At 50.4% G+C, this 16330-nt stretch overlaps 2 protein-coding genes across 6 annotated transcripts in view; both read left to right on the top strand.

Moving 5' to 3' along the window:
• LOC140424909 (LIM zinc-binding domain-containing Nebulette-like) overlaps nt 1–16330 on the top strand; it is a 524814-nt gene that overhangs the window by 322002 nt on the left and 186482 nt on the right. The window lies entirely within an intron of this gene.
• Nucleotides 1–16330, top strand: part of LOC140424908 (nebulette-like) — a 124101-nt gene that overhangs the window by 12403 nt on the left and 95368 nt on the right. For 2 of the 3 annotated variants that reach the window (XM_072508534.1, XM_072508536.1), the window contains one exon: nt 7038–7113. The exons of the other annotated variant lie outside the window; for it this stretch is intronic. In XM_072508534.1, the coding sequence (XP_072364635.1) occupies nt 7038–7113 (76 nt within the window). Of the gene's footprint in view, nt 1–7037; nt 7114–16330 lie in introns of those variants that run through there. 3 annotated transcript variants of the gene reach the window in all.

Consider the following 16330-nt stretch of genomic DNA (forward strand, 5'->3'; position numbering starts at 1 on the left):
TCGATTGTCGCCAAGTCACATTTTCTTAGTATGTAAGAAAAGTACAATTGATGCCAATGCTTAAAAGTTATTTTTAAACATTTAGAAAAACAATTACAGAGTCTATAAACATTAAATAATTTAAATAAATTACAAATTTTCCTTGTTGCTTCTCATTTTAAGGCCACCACATTGTATGAATAAAAGATTGGATAGGAAGTTGTTGGCTATGTGTTTATTCCATTCAGGAAGATTTCACTCGATTTATCCATCTTTTAATGGAACAGAAGCAGTAATCATACGCTTCTTAGTTATCCATCTAGTTATCCTCCAGTTATCCATCGAGAAAATAATATTACTTTTGCAATCTAACATGCAGTGGATGAAATTATTGCTCAGTACAGCTGAATGAGAGATTTGATAGAAACGCTTCTCCATTCTTCTGCAAGGCTGATTTTTGGTGAGACCCAATCTCTGCGGTGCGATGCCGGACTGATTCGCGCCGTTTTTGGCGCCGGTTGGCGGACATCGCGCCGATTGCGGAGAATCCCACCCCAGGTTCTAATAGCAGCAATGGCAAAATGTGGATATATAAATGAGGTTTGAAGTAAATGTCCAAACACTTTTCAAAATAGAAATATTTCACCATGGCAGAACCACTGCATGACCTGGAAGAGAGACCTTAGGAGGAAAGCTGGTTTGAAAATATGGTCCTGAGGGCATTTAAAAAAAATAAAAAACTTGCATTTGAAACAGTACCTTTCACAACCACCAGGGGCGAAATTCTCCGGTATCGGCGCGATGTCCGGCGACTAGCGCCCAAACAGCGCAAATCAGTCGGGAATCGCGCCGCCCCAAAGGTGCGGTATGCTCCGCATCTTTGGGGGCCGAGCCCCAATCTTAAGGGGCTAGGCCGGCGCCGGACGAATTTCCGCCCGCCAGCTGGCGGAAAAGGCCTTTGGTGCCCCGCCAGCTGGCGCAGAAATGACATCTCCGGGCGGCGCATGCGCGGGAACGTCAGCGGCCGCTGACGGCTTGTTAATGAATTAAAACAGCATGTCTCAGAAGATTGTGAAGTTTAATTGCATTGTTATGCGTGATTTAACGCACAAGAAACAGTGTGCCATTTGGGCACATACAGCGGGGTGCTTTTCGGTGCCTGCAGTGCCGAGAACAATCCCGCTATCTAACGGAATTCTGCCATTTTTTTAGGCCTCGATCAGGAACACCCCGTTGAGGCAGCACTTGCCTCATTTCCTGGTGCAGACTCGATGGGCCAAATGGCTTCCTTTTGTATTGTAGGAATTCATGGTTCTATGTTAAGAGCAGTTATTTTAAATTGGAGTAGAAGACCGTGAGTCATTGTGAAAATTGAGAGGGAGCTGGTGTCCTCCTGCAGCTGCCAGGAGATCACCATCATGGTATGTCATGTGCATGTGTCTAGTGCCATCCTCACACATTCACTGTACATGTCTGCAACTGCTCTGCGACCTTTATAATCTACGCCTAGGTTGACCCTTTTTTCTGCCGCCCTCCACTTTACCCTCAAGAAGGGACCTCTGAAGGTGGTGTCAGTCACATGTTAAAGTGTGCGCATTTGGTGCTGAAGAAGGAAAAGGAAAGAGAGGAAATTATTAAGTGCGGAAGGAGAAAAGAGAAAAAAATCACCAAATTTAACACAGACAAAAATCCCTCATTGGGCCAAGAGGTGAAACCAAGTTAATGTTCCATGGTTTTAGTGTTTCAAACTATTTGGGTAACCTCCAGAATCTGGATTTACGCCTGCCCCCCCCCCCCCCCAACCCTCCAATAGGATTAGATAATCGTGTGTCAGTCGTGATCACTCCTGCCTGCACCAATTAATCGGGAAACCAGGAAGTGGGATGCTAAAGCCGTTGCTGAGTGAAAAAGCCACTGCAAAAGCTGACGCACGTTTTGGGTTTCTGAACCTCTGCCAGCCTCCTTCGCTGCCACTACTTCCAGAAGTTACAATTTTGCTGCCCTGTGTTGACGTTATCAATATTTACAAAAAAAAAACCTATGGAATAATTAAATACATTTGTACTGTTAATTCAAAAATAATAATTTGATTGTTGTGCTGAACACTCACCAACAAAATGTTTGGAGCTTGGATAAAAGCAAATGACTGCGGATGCTGGAATCTGAAACCGAAAGAGAAAATGCTGGAAAATCTCAGCAGGTCTGGCAGCATCTGTAGGGAGAGAAAAGAGCTAAAAGCTTTGACAGAGGATCATCTGGACTCGAAACGTTAGCTCGTTTCTCTCCCTACAGATGCTGCCAGACCTTCGGAGATTCTCCAGCATTTTCTCTTTCGTTTCAAATTTGTGAAGCTTGTTGTACTTTGCCTCATCCTGTAACGCAGGAAAGGCTGTGAATACAAATGCATGAGGAACTTCAGCACTCCATACAAATGGATAAGAGCAACAAACAACAAATGTTTGCCATCATCTTGGTCATCATATAACAAGGTGATGATAAACCATCATGACAGGCAGGCAGGTGGCTTCATAATTATCGAAATGTCAGTGCAAATTACTTCATTCGTATCTCTACATCATTTTGATTTTGAAAAGCATCGTTTGTCAAGTGGCATCAGGCCAGAAAGAGGATTAGGTAAGTAATATCTTTTTTTTAATAGCAGGCTTCTCTTGGTCAACTGAGGCAACCTCGGACTCCTCTGCTCCTGGCTTTTTCCCCCAGTCTTTGTCAGCCATGATTTACCTGCCTCTAATCCATTACTTCTTGCTGGAGGGTGTTTTTTTCCCATCCCTGACATGGTTTGTCTTCCATCTTAATTCTGCTCCGACATTAAGCTATGATGCGAATTGTACTGGTTTTGGGTGGGATTCAGACTTGAACAATTTGAACGCGATCCTGCCCATCTGCAGAGAAACTCTAAAGCTGAATATAAGCATAGAAGAATAATGTGGAGTGTACTGCCATCTGTACTGTGATCAGCCATTGGCACTGAAAGGGAGCTAAATCTAAATGACACAGGTCTTCGTTAACAGAGTGTATTAAAACAATTGGTGCGATTCTACTGACAAATGACTAAGGGCCATTTCTGAGGGAATCATGGGGCGATTCCCGCCAGGTGGATGGGCACAATGCAGATCGCAATTCACGCACACTTTGTGTAAAAAATGATCCCCCACATGAATCACGCTGAGATAGAGCCCCCAGGTGTCTGACGCATACGACTCGGGGCTCAGCTGTTCATTGCTAACAAGGGGTAGCAGCATTTTCTCTTTTCCCTCAGCACTTCCAGTCAAGACAGTTTTGGGCAGTGTGACTTCAGAAAGGATTTGCTGGCCTTGGAGAGGGCGTACTGAAGATTTCTCAAAATCATTCCAGGCCGAAGAGATTAAATAGTAAGGGCAGGTTGAATAAACTTGGTTTGGTTTCCCTTGAGTTTTGAAAGTGAGCGGTTATTCAAATGTGATGTTTAAAATGGTAAAAGGAATTGATAGGGTTGCATTTGTTAGAGATGTCCAGAACATAAGGGTTTCTCGACCATTTAGGATTGATATTAAGAAGCTCCTTCATGTAAATGTAATGGAAATATTGGACTCTCCTCTGCTAAGGTCTTTTCCTGCTGGGTCAATTCAAATGGTTAAGATTAAAACTGATAGATTTTTGTTAGGCATAGGTAAAGAGAAAATGTGGATAAATGGAGAGAAAGTTAGTAGAAAGGGTACAACTAGACTAAGGGGCTAAACGGTTGGCTGGTGTTCATATGTTCCATTACTCCTGTACTGACTGATGTTTGTCGACTTTTGGTCCACTAATACCTAAAAGTTGTGTTTAACTCCTGGGCGAGATTCTCCCCTACCTGGCGGGGCGGGGGGTCCAGGCAGGATGGAGCCCCCCCCCTCCCCCCCCCCCCACCCCCAGGACCCCAGAGCCCGCTCGCGCCGCCTGGTCCCGCCGGTCAGGGAGGTGGTTTAATTCACGCCGGCAGGACCAGCATTACAGCAGCAGGACTTCGGCCCATCGCGGGCCGGAGAATCGGCACCGGGGGGGGGCGCTGACTGGCGCGCCACGATTCCGCCCCCGCCGAATCTCCAGTGCCGGAGAATTCGGCAGCCAGCGGGGGCGGGATTCACGCCACCCCCCGGCGATTCTCCGACCTGGCAGGGGTCGGAGAATCCCGCCCATGGTCTCTCTCCTTTCCATCTCTTCAATTCTCCCAGTCGTACAACACATCCCATTCGACCCCCCCCCCCCCCCCAACATCCACCCCAGCTTCACAACTCCTCTAAACTCTCCATTCTTTTTGACTCTTGTGGATCTCCTCCTTTCTCTTTGCCTCATCTTTGGCGGTCATGCCATGAGCCACTTAATTGGGCAGCACGGTAGCATTGTGGATAGCGCAATTGCTTCACAGCTCCATGGTCCCAGGTTCGATTCCGGCTTGGGTCATTGTCTGTGCGGAGTCTGCACGTCCTCCCCGTGTCTGCGTGGGTTTCCTCCGGGTGCTCCGGTTTCCTCCCACAGTCCAAAGATGTGCGGGTTAGGTGAATTGGCCAATGATAAATTGCCCTTAATGTCCAAATTGCCCTTGGTGTTGGGTGGAGGTGTTGAGTTTGGGTATGGTGCTCTTTCCAAGAGCCGGTGCAGACTCAAGGGGCCGAGTGGCCTCCTTCTGCACTGTAAATTCAATGATAATCTATGATTAATCTAGGACAAAGGTTCGGCACAACATCGTGGGCCGAAGGGCCTGTTCTGTGCTGTATTTTCTATGTTCTATGTTCATGCCCATGTCCTGGTATTCCTTCCTAACCCTCAACGATGCTCTCTTTTCCCCTCTCCTTTAAGGCCTCCCAAAAAGTCACCTCTTTGAACAAATTTTCAGTCATCCTTCTTAATGCATCTTTCATTTGCTCAGAGTTCACTTGGTAAACTTGACAAATGTGCGTTCTCTGTCTGAGAAATTAAGTTCTTGTTAAGAGGTCTGATGCAATTATTTTTTTGGAAAAATTATTATTTTATACGAAGTTTACACAAAACCAAACAATAACACATAAAAAACAGGAATAAACTGCCCCCCCATAACAATATAAACTAAACCGTCCCACTCCCCAACAGCTAACAGTGACCAACTCCTTGTAGGACATTATAAACGCCTGCCACCAATGGTAAAGCCCTTCCACCTATCCTCCCACAGTGAACTTGACCTACTCGAGGTGCAATATCTCAATCAGATCACCCAGCCATGCCGAAGCGCTTAGTGGTGTAGTCGACCTCCAGTCCAAAAGTGAGGCAAATGCCAGGGCACCTGCCCCTGCCTCCGACCAGAGCTCCGGTTCATCTGAGACCCACCAAATCGTAACCAGTGGGCATGGCTCCAACCCATTGTTCACTACTGCCGACATGATATCACAAAAGACATCCAGAAGCCCACAAGCTTTGATACACGACCAGAATATGTACACATGGTGTGCCGTCCCCCACGAACACCAACCGCAACTATCCCCACCTTATCGAAAAATGGCTCTTTCTAGCCTTTGTGACGGTTGTGTGAAACATTATTAGCTGAATGAGACTCAGCCTCGCATAGGACGAGGTTGCATTTACCCTCCTCAGTGCCACGCTCCAAACCTTCTCCACAATTGGCCCTAGCTCTTCTACCCACTTTGCCTTCACTCCCTCAACCAGACCCGGTGCTCTTCCCCCACTATCCACTGGTATATGCTTCACATACTGGCAACCTCCGACCCCGAGCAGGACAAATTCAACTTGAGCAAGGTAGAAGGCTGCTTCACTGGAAAGGCAGGAAAGTACTTTTTAACCCAGCTTTGCACCTGGAGGTACCTAAACCTGTCAGTGTCTGTAAGCCCATATGTCTCCTTCAGCTCCCCAGGCTTGCAAACTGACCCTCGAGAAATAAATCTCCCACTTTCTCCAACCCCTTCTCCTTCCACTCCCTAAACCTCACATTCAGCTTAGCAGGCTTCAATAATTGGTTTGCACAAATGGGAGCTAGACTCGAGGCAGCCTTCAAGTTAAAATGTTGATGGAGCTGCCTCCAAACCTTTAACGTGGTTACTACCACTGGGTTAGTCGAGTGTTCCTTCGGCGCCAACGGGATTGGTGCCGTTACAATGCCCCCAGGCTTGCCCCCCTCACAGACTCTGCAACCACCTGGGCCCACAGCTCCTCCGCGTCCCCGCACCCCCCCAGCAAGACCAAGCCCCCTGCTGTCTCTCCCTCTGCAGCATCACCCTCCTGATCCTCAGACCCTAACCGCCAAATAAGCCAGGTCACAAGCCGGTCGATCTCTGAAAAATACCGTGGGCAGGAACACCGAGCGGCGCTGGAATATAATATGTTGGCTGGGATGCGTGTGTGTGGGGATTGCAATGTGTATATACGGCTGCAGCTTGTCAGCCCCCAAGTGTCAATCATGGACCCATCGAATCCCGCACTTTTTTTCATTGGAATCAGTTGTGTTCCTCGTGGTGCCGGTGCTATTCCCTCCACAGTCGCTGAATCGATCCAGGTTCTGCGCCAGTTTTGCTGTCGTGAAAGTCCACAAATTCCACGTCAGTGTCAACACTTAGCCTCAGAAACGGAGAATCCTGCCCATGATTCTCTCCTCATTACTACCTTCAGCAGTCCCATAATATTGAAGTTGAGACCTCCCCATTATCATTGTTCAAGAAATAATCCTGGATGGTCCTTGAGATAGTTACACAGAACCCGAGGTCCGCTAGCAACCATACATCTAACCGCCATCCTATGCGATGCCCCCGGCCTACCTCCAACACTAGGTCCACCCAATGTGGGGCAAGAGCCGATATGACCACCGCCGAGCACTCAGATTTCTTCCCCCACCGTCCCGACAACTACTGAGCTCAAAAAAGAGAATAAAATGAATAGTGCTGCAAATATATACGGCCGGCCGGATAGGAACCGACCGACAGTGAGCGAGGACCCGGTAAAGTCTGACTGGGCCCCTTTGTATATAGTACGCGTTATAAATAAATGTCTTCTTAAAGTTACTTGTCTGACTCCTTTTCACCTTTATTAAACAGATGACAAAGATAAACTGGAACTGTCGATGTGCCACCTACGCCATCTCTCGGTGACATTGCATCAACTGGGACTAAGGTACAGCGTTGCGTCTTCGCTATGCCTATGTTTGGTCGACTAGATTTTTTTGACCCTGCAATTTTATGCCACGGGGTCTGTCCAAGCACCGATTGGGGACCTGTCCGGGATCTCACAGACCTCGGTGCACAGGTGCATCTGCGCCATCACGGAGGCCCTATATACCCAGTTGGCTCAATAGATCCGTTTCAATGTGGACCGAGACCACCAGGATGCCCGACTCGTGACGATTCCTGACATGTTCGAGACGCCTGCCCGGCTGGGGGGCTGGCTCCTGGTTGATAGGGGTTATCCATTGCGGCCATGGCTGATGTCGTCTATCCGAAAGCCTCGGACCGACATGGAGACCTGCTACAGCAATCCCCGTACAGTGACCTTGGGTGGGATTCTCCCCTACCCGGGGTGTCTGGGCGGGATGGAGTGGCGTGAACCACTCCGGCGTCGGGCCACCCCAAAGGTGCGGATTTCTCTGCACATTTAGGGGTCAAGCCCTCACATTTAGGGGCTAGGCCCGCGCCGGAGTGGTTGCCGTCCCGCCGGCTGGCGTGGAAGGCCTTTGGCGCAACACCAGACGGGGCCGAAGGGACCCCGCCAGCTGGCGGAAGTCCGCGCATGCGCGGGAGCGTCAGCGGCTGCTGACGTCATCCCCGCGCATGCGCAGGGGGGGTCAACTAGGCGTCGGCCATCGTGGAGACCTACACGGCCGACGCGTAGTAAAAGAGTTCCCCCACGGCACAGGCCTGCCCGCGGATCGGTGGGCCCCAATCGCGGGCCAGGCCACCGTGGGGGTCAGATCCCCCCCCCCCCCCCCAGGACCCCGGAGCCCGCTCGCGCCGCCTGGTCCCGCTGGAAAGGGAGGTGGTTTAATACACGCCTCCGGTGCCGGAGAATTCGGCGGCCGGCGGGGGCGGGATTCACGCCGCCCCCCCCCCAGCGATTCTCCGACCCGGCATGGGGTAGGAGAATCCCGCCCCATGTCTGTGATTGACCTATGCTTCGGCCTCCTGAAGATGCGGTTGAGGTGCCTGGACTAATCTGAGGGGGCCCTCCAGTATGATGCTGGGTGTCATGATATTCAAACACACACATCATGATAGACACACCAACAGACAAATCAGAACACACAACACCACAACCAATGACAGAAAGATATAAAAGCACAGACACGACCCCTGGTGGTCAGTAAGAGCTGCAGAGGAGAACCAGGACACAGCTATTGCCAAAGACACTCAGGGAGACAGCACGTGCAGAGTATCCAGAACGAACTGTATTATAAGAGTTATAATAAAATAGAGTTGTACCACATACAACTGTGTTGGCTCATCTGTGCACCAGAGCACCCAACACCACATGGTACAGGAGTGGATCGATACCTGCTGGCATACTTCAGTGTACACAGACAACCAGCAGTGCCCAGGCATGATGTACAAGCTCCCGGTTCCGCAGGCGCTCCAGTGCGACGGCGACCTCCACGAAAACTGGCGGCGATTCCGGCAAATGTTCGAGTTGTTCCTGGCGGCAGCTGAACTCAAGGACCTGGATGATAAGGAAAAAATTGAATTTCTCCTCGTCGTCGCCGGTGCAAGGGCAAGAGAAATGTTCAGAAGGTTCAGGTTCTTCAGGAGGCAGCAAAGGCACGATTACCAGGCAGTCATGGGCAAATTCGCCAAGTACTGTGAAGAATACGCAATCCAATGGGGACTTAAAGGTAAGAAAAGCTGCAGTACTCACCTCGTGGCTGGGATCCCGGAGCCCGAAATCCCGGGCCTGAGAAAAGGCTGGGTCGAGGTCGGCGGCCATCTTGCTAAAGGTATAACGCTAGCACAGTTGCGCGAGAAGTGCGCAGAACCGGAAGTTTCGTTTGCGCATGCGCGAGATGGTGCGCATGCGCAGTCAAGAAAACGGCCATCGGTAAAGGAACAGCGATCTGAGCATGCGCAGTCGCTTCCTACGTGCTACATACCGAGCGTCAGGATGTCAGAGGCCCAAGACTGGATCAATTTAAAAAGGAAATGTCCCAAATCCAATTTAAAAGGGAAACGTCCCAAATCAAAAAAACAAAAATCTGTTAAAGCTGTAAAACAACCTTCCTTCACCTGGAATGACAGCACAGTGCCGCAAATTGACCCAGGAGATGAATTTTACCTCCGAAGAACCCTCCGACAAGCAGTTACCTACGCACAAGCCGATGATTCCGACCTTGAATACTTCGATGACGATTTTTACAGTGTTTCCGGACCTCGCGAGCCCAATGATAGCTCCGTGGTCCTATATGACTATGACTCGGACGAACCTTTCATGTTGCACATTGGCGGCCCCCACATTGAATCCGACGCAGATGCGGATTCATTTTTCGGATTTGAGGATCTTCAACCCAGCAGATATGACGTTCCAACTTATCAGTGCCGGATGATGCTGCAGCCTGACATTAACAGACAGGGAGCGGTGCAAGCACACGGAGAGTGCCCTGCTGCCACACAGAGCGTGGTCCACGTCCCGCTCAACGTTCCCGACTCTATGAAAGACGACATGCAAGACTCCAGAGTGCAGTCCTCGCATGAACCAGAAGTGACTCCAGTGTCACAAGCTTCCACAGCAAGCTCGTGGACAGCCTCCACGATAGAAGCAACGCAAGACTCCAGAGCGCAGTCCTTGCATGAACAAGAAGTGACTCCAGTGTCACAAGCCTCCACAGAGAGCTCGTGGACGGACTCCACGATGGAAGGAACGCAAGACTCCAGAGCGCAGTCCTTGCAGGAACAAGACCATGAGGGTCTAGCAACCTCTCCTGACCAACCAGCGGCAGACGATGCAAGTCTGCCATGCTCCCGTGAACAGCAAGAAGGCTATAACAGCCTACCATGCTCCACTACACAGCAGCATGACCATGACGGTCTCTCATGCTACAATAAAGGGCACAGCGCTGAAGACTGTTCAAGCCCAACTGAAGACAAGCCAAAGGAATCGCCTCGTCCAAGCCCGAAGAAAAAAGGTTTATGCGCTGACCTTCAGGATCATTGTAGCCGAACAGAGATTAATAATGCAGCACGGCCACAGAAGGATGCTGAGGATTTGCTAACGAAATTAATTGAATGTTTAACTTGCAAGGAGCAGACTGAGAATTGCCAGTGTTTTAGTACGGATCGAAAAAATGGACAAGACATTGATCCTCAGGTAATGGAAATAACACAACCTGAATCATATCTACAGCAGGGACAAATGTCTCCCTTCAACGCAATGCCGCAAAATCCCAACTTCGGAGACCAGCAGTTCGTCAGTAATGACTCTTCAAACCTGGAGGGGAACATTAATTGCATTGAACCTATACACACTCCACTGATTATTGAGCAGAACATTGGAGCAAGAATCCTGAGGACACCGACATCGAGTAGCCAGATAACGAATTTAAAACCCACAGCAGTTTCAAGTGAACCAAGTGTGCTTTCCACTAATGGTGAAGATGCAGATAAGGTCGACCCGATTATCCATTGTACCACACTAACCCCAGTGATTAAGCAGTTATGTATGGGGAGTATAATGTGGGCAATTGAGAACAGTAAAAGAGAGACTGTGACCATGCCAGTCCCAGCAAAATCAGACCCAGAGACCATGAAGGCATGTACATTAAACAAAGTTACATATGAGGTACCTGAGAAGAAAAGTGAAACGGAATGTTCTTTGGAAAATGGTACAATGTCGATAGAAACAGTGGATCCTATATTCGAGACCATACATATGGGAGAATTTGGGGGTAATAAACAAGGTTCTGCAATGTCTGGGGGAAGATTTAAAGTTCCAAAGAAGAAAAGCCCAAATGAAGGACAATGGCAAGACAATGACAGTCCACCGACATGGTGTGCACCACCAGATGAAAACTCTGACAATTTACCCAACCCTAGTGAACAGCAAGCTGCTAATGACGATCTATCCACGGGATGTGAGACGAGTGACGACAGCATCCCACTTCCCATGCAAAAGGTGCAAGGTGACAGACCTCGCCTAGTGCGTACCGAGGCACTCAACGATCACGGTGGGACCACTGACGACTGCGGTGGCGGCGCACCGCTTCCACCCTCGATGGCTCGAGCCTCTCCACTGGATGGTGCATTCCTGCATGTTCCGACTCCAGAAGTGCAGCTTCAGGGAATCTCGGCTGCCTCCAGTGAACCTGTTGGGACTCCGGACGGGGGGCATCGACGGAAGGCAGACCGGACTCCAGATGGGGAGCAGCCAAGCGCCGACTCTGATCTGCGCACGCCAGACCTTGCTCCGGACGGGCGGTGTCGCGGCCTCGGTGATGGCACGCTCAGGGTGACGGCAGATGCCACGGCGACAGGGAATGGATCGCGTGGCAGTCCCACTGGGTCGGCAGTGGCAACCAGCACCGGCGGTCCAAGATGGACACACCAACTCGCGCCATCGCCAGACGTTGATGCGAGCAACAATTCTCTCTCCAAGGCGACATGCTTCGACGTTTCTCTGCGGAGTCGCCCTTCCGGCACAGCAGGTGGCCGGAACCAGCGTACACGGTCTTGGCCAACTTCCACATCTGGCACAGTCATCGCCTTGCATGATATTAGTGATGGTGCTACTTCGATGGCAACGACCCATCGGCTACAAGATGCCGTCCACCACAAACATAAAAAGAAAACAGACTCCACCTTGTTCCTGGCATGCAGGGCGGATGGATTGGTGCGTAGGCGCAATCAGCGGGCTTTGTGCCGCCTTCCACGCTCGTAACTGCACCGTACGCACACGCCGGATCCTCCACTGGTTCCCAAGGATGACTTCGTGGAGATGCCACGGATCATGCCCCTTCCATCGCCACCAGAACCAAACCACAGCCAGGGCACCACTAACAAAGATGTTGAATGTTATATTTGCAAGAATGAAAAAAACCAAGCACTGCATGAAGTACAACAAATGGTAAAGTAGAGACTTCGGCAACAGCATCACCTCCAACAGTCCAAGGTGAACCAGTGTGACCCCAAATCTCCACAGCTGAACCGGCTTGAGGACCAGCCCATTCTTGAGGCGGTCACACATTAGACTGGACTTATAACGCTGTTAATACGTTCAAAAAGTCAAACACTTCTGTATTATAACCTGTTGTTGTTTATTGTTCCAGATATCGTCTGACCGGACCAATGTTCAAGTTTTTTTTTTTCTCTCGCATCCAAGTTTTGTTATGGTACAACCTTGTTAGTGTGACGCACCCGACATCGCCCCATGTAAATAGTTACGTCATAAACACACGCTGTACACAACACAAACGCACACTCTTAGATGCACTCACGACACAATTATATTTATAACCACGTAGGCACTTGTCTTTGTAAAAAGGGGGGATGTCATGATATTCAAACACACACATCATGATAGACACACCAACAGACAAATCAGAACACACAACACCACAACCAATGACAGAAAGATATAAAAGCATAGACACGACCCCTGGTGGTCAGTAAGAGCTGCAGAGGAGAACCAGGACACAGCTATTGCCAAAGACACTCAGGGAGACAGCACGTGCAGAGTATCCAGAACGAACTGTATTATAAGAGTTATAATAAAATAGAGTTGTACCACATACAACTGTGTTGGCTCATCTGTGCACCAGAGCACCCAACACCACACTGGGAATGTTGCCCACATCGTGGCAGTCTGCTGCACCCTCCACAACATCGCGCAGCAGAGGGGCAATGTGCTGGAGGAGGAGGTTGAACACCAGGCCTTGTCTGACGATGAGGATGCGGGGAAGGGCGAGGGTGGGCAGGACATGGGGTCCAGGCAGACATGGGAGGCCGCATGATGTGTGCGCCTGGGCCAATGCACACGAGATGCTCTGATTGCCTCCAGGTTCACCGACTGGGGCGGGGCAGGGGCACGCTGGCCAGAGGCACCGAATCCCACCCCTGCAAACCCCCCCTCTCCCCCCCCCCCCTCCCCCTTCCTGGCCACCCCCTCCCTGCACCCCCTCCGTGATACATACCTGCTGCACTGCAGTGTGTGGGCCCTGGGTTGGCAGTCACCGGATCGGGTGGGATGTAGGATGATGACCACTCCCTCTGCAATGAGTTCTGGTGCTCCGCATCATTTGACAACCTCTGACTCCTGCCCACGGTCGCACTTTCCACCGTCCACCTGGGTGATCCCTGCATATAAACTGGCCATTCCATCACACGGTGCCATCGGATCCCTGGGGTGACGGCACTGGGGATGGTCAGGGGGAAGGGGGGGAAGCCCAGGCCACCCAAAATGACCCCCATCCCCCACCGCACGCCCTCTCTGGCCAGCCCAAACAATGCACACCCATCTGACAAAGCACCGAGACAGGTTGTAGCAGTGCGTACGGGTCTTTAATGTGATAACGTATATACAGATTTGTTCCCTAGCTCCTATAACTAAACTGCTCTGCACCCATGCCAACTCTACTGGTGTCTAAATTTCTGGCATTACTGTCCCTAATGCTACATTTTGGTGGATCCCCATATGGAACATCAGGAGTGGAGACGGCTTGTTGTGATTCCCACCCTGCAACCTGGGTCCTTGTTGGCGGCAGTCTTCTGGGGCGACCGGGCCTGGATGGGCCTGGCTGCTCCTCGGATGCCCCAGGTGGTGTGTGACACCCTGTTCTGCCCACTGCGCACCAAATGCGCCAGGGACAAGGGATGGGGGAGTCACCGGCATGGGACCCATCACCTCCTCCTCCTTTGCGGTGCCCGATGGCCCCTCGGCTACTCCATGGGACAGGTGTGCGAGTGGAGCGAACATCTGAGGCTCTCCCTCCACATGACGCTGCCGGTCCTGGAGGCCCACTCTGGTCTCGACCAGGGCCTGCACGCTTGCGGGCATGGAGCACAGGAAGTGGACCATCTAATAATAATAATCTTTATTGTGACAAGTAGGCTTACATTAACACTGCAGTGAAGTTACTGTGAAAATCCCCTAGTTGCCACATTCCGGCGCCTGTTCGGGAATACTGAGGGAGAATTCAGAATGTCCAATTCATCCAACAAGCACGTCTTTCAGGACTTGTGGGAGGAAACCGGGGGAAACCCACACAGACACGGGGAGAAGGAACAGAATCCGCACAGTGACCCAAGCCGGGAATCGAACCCGGGTCCCTGCCGCTGTGAAGCAACAGTGCTAACCACTGTGCTACCGTGTAATGCTGCTAGCTAAAGGGAAAAGATGGTCACTGTTTTGATTTTTCTTACTGTGACAGATCAGGGGCGATATTCTCCGACCCCCCGCCGGGTCGGAGAATCGCTGGAGGCTGGCGTGAATCCCGCCCCCGCCGGTTGCCGAATTCTCCACCACCGAATATTCGGCGGGGGCGGGAATCGCGCCGGTTGGCGGGCCCCCCCGCTCGATTCTCCGGCCCGGATGGGCCTAAGTCCCGCCGCTAAAATGCCTGTCCCGCCGGCGTAAATTAAATCACCTACCTTACCGGCAGGACAAGGCGGCGCGGGCGGGCTCCGGGATCCTGGGGGCGTCACGGGGCGATCTGGCCCCGGGGAGTGCCCCCACGGTGGCCTGGCCCGCGATCGGGGCCCACCGATCCGCGGTCGGGCCTGTGCCGTGGGGGCACTCTTTCCCTTCCGCCTCTGCCACGGTCTCCACCATGGCGGAGGCAGAAGAGACTCCCTCCACTGCGCATGCGCGGGAATGCTGTCAGCGGCCGCTGACGCTCCCGCGCATGCGCCGCCCGGAGATGTAATTTCCGCGCCAGCTGGCGGGGCACCAAAGGCCTTTTCCGCCAGCTGGCGGGGCGGAAATTCGTCCGGCGCCGGCCTAGCCCCTAAATGTTGGGGCTCGGCCCCCAAAGATGCGGAGCATTCCGCACCTTTGGGGCGGCGCGATGCCCGTCTGATTTCCGCCGTTTTGGGCGCCAGTCGGCGGACATCGCGCCGCAGAAATTTGTTGCTTCTAACCTGCAAAAACTAGTTTTTATCTTTCTTTGTGGAATTTTGGTACTTGTCCAATTGGAACCATTTATATTTGTTCACTGTTGCCTGGAAACGCTCTGGCTGAGTGAATACCTAGATTATGTTTTTCTGTTCATGGTGTCACATCAAAGGGGGGAATGAGTCACCTGAGTGTGAACAACTTAAATGTTAATATTCAAATACAGATAAAGAACAGAAACACCATTTTCCATATCTAGGCTTTTGGTGATTCTTTGGTGCCAACATGAGGGCTAGTGGGAGCATTTCGTGAATATTAATTGTACATATAAATTCCTCATCACCAACGCTGCTCTATGTTAAATGTCACTATGCCAATACTGAAAAATAGATTCTTTTGAAATGTGTTTGGGGTCAAAACTTGTATTTCGTCATACAATTTGAAAATATGCTTTGTTTGATATTGTTTCTGTTAATTTTTTATTTTCTATTTTAGAGTACCCAATTATTTTTTCCAATTAAGGGACAATTTAGCGTGGCCAATCCACCTATCCTGTACATCTTTTTTTTTTTGGTTTGTGGGGGTGAAACCCATGCAGACATGGGGAGAACATGCAATCTCCAAACGGACAGTGACCCAGGACCGGGATTCGAACCCGGGTCCTCGGTGCCGTAGGCAGCAATGCTAACCACTGTGCCACCGTGCTGCCCTGTTTCTGTTAATTTTACATGATAAACCTGATTCATGGTTTATATCTTGAGTTATTATGTCTTGTTCACAATTTCTCCAACTCTCAAAGAGAATACTAGGCATGAATATATCCGTGAACTTATCAGAGTAAACGGTTTATTCATCACCCTAAGGATGGAGCCTTCAAGTTACTATACGGTCATGTTTTGGCTCATCGGAAGAGTGGCTGACCTGTGGATCTGGTGTTTTTGTGTGAAGCAAAAGGCAAGTGCCTGGAGAGTGCCTGAATCATCATCATGTTTCCTCAAAATGTATTCTTGACTTTTAGTCCTTGACTTTATTAACGAAAAGAGGCACAAATAAACTTCAGAGGTCTAATGCTAAGTAAAGACAAATGTCCCTGCTCTAAGTCTAGATAGCCCCCATGGTGATAACTGTAGCTGTGATTAGTCAGTCGTCCATGTCAGCTGTTTTTGGATGTGACATTTTAGCTTCTCCCCCAATTTTAATTCGGATAGACTGTTCCTTCAAGGCAGCAATAATAATTTCTGAGTTGAAGAAACTACAAAGGAAAATGGAAATATACATCAAAGTAGTTCCAAACAGCCAGATTAGA

Source organism: Scyliorhinus torazame, chromosome 6 (genome assembly GCF_047496885.1).
Source record: "Scyliorhinus torazame isolate Kashiwa2021f chromosome 6, sScyTor2.1, whole genome shotgun sequence".
Taxonomy (NCBI): Eukaryota; Metazoa; Chordata; class Chondrichthyes; order Carcharhiniformes; family Scyliorhinidae; genus Scyliorhinus; species Scyliorhinus torazame.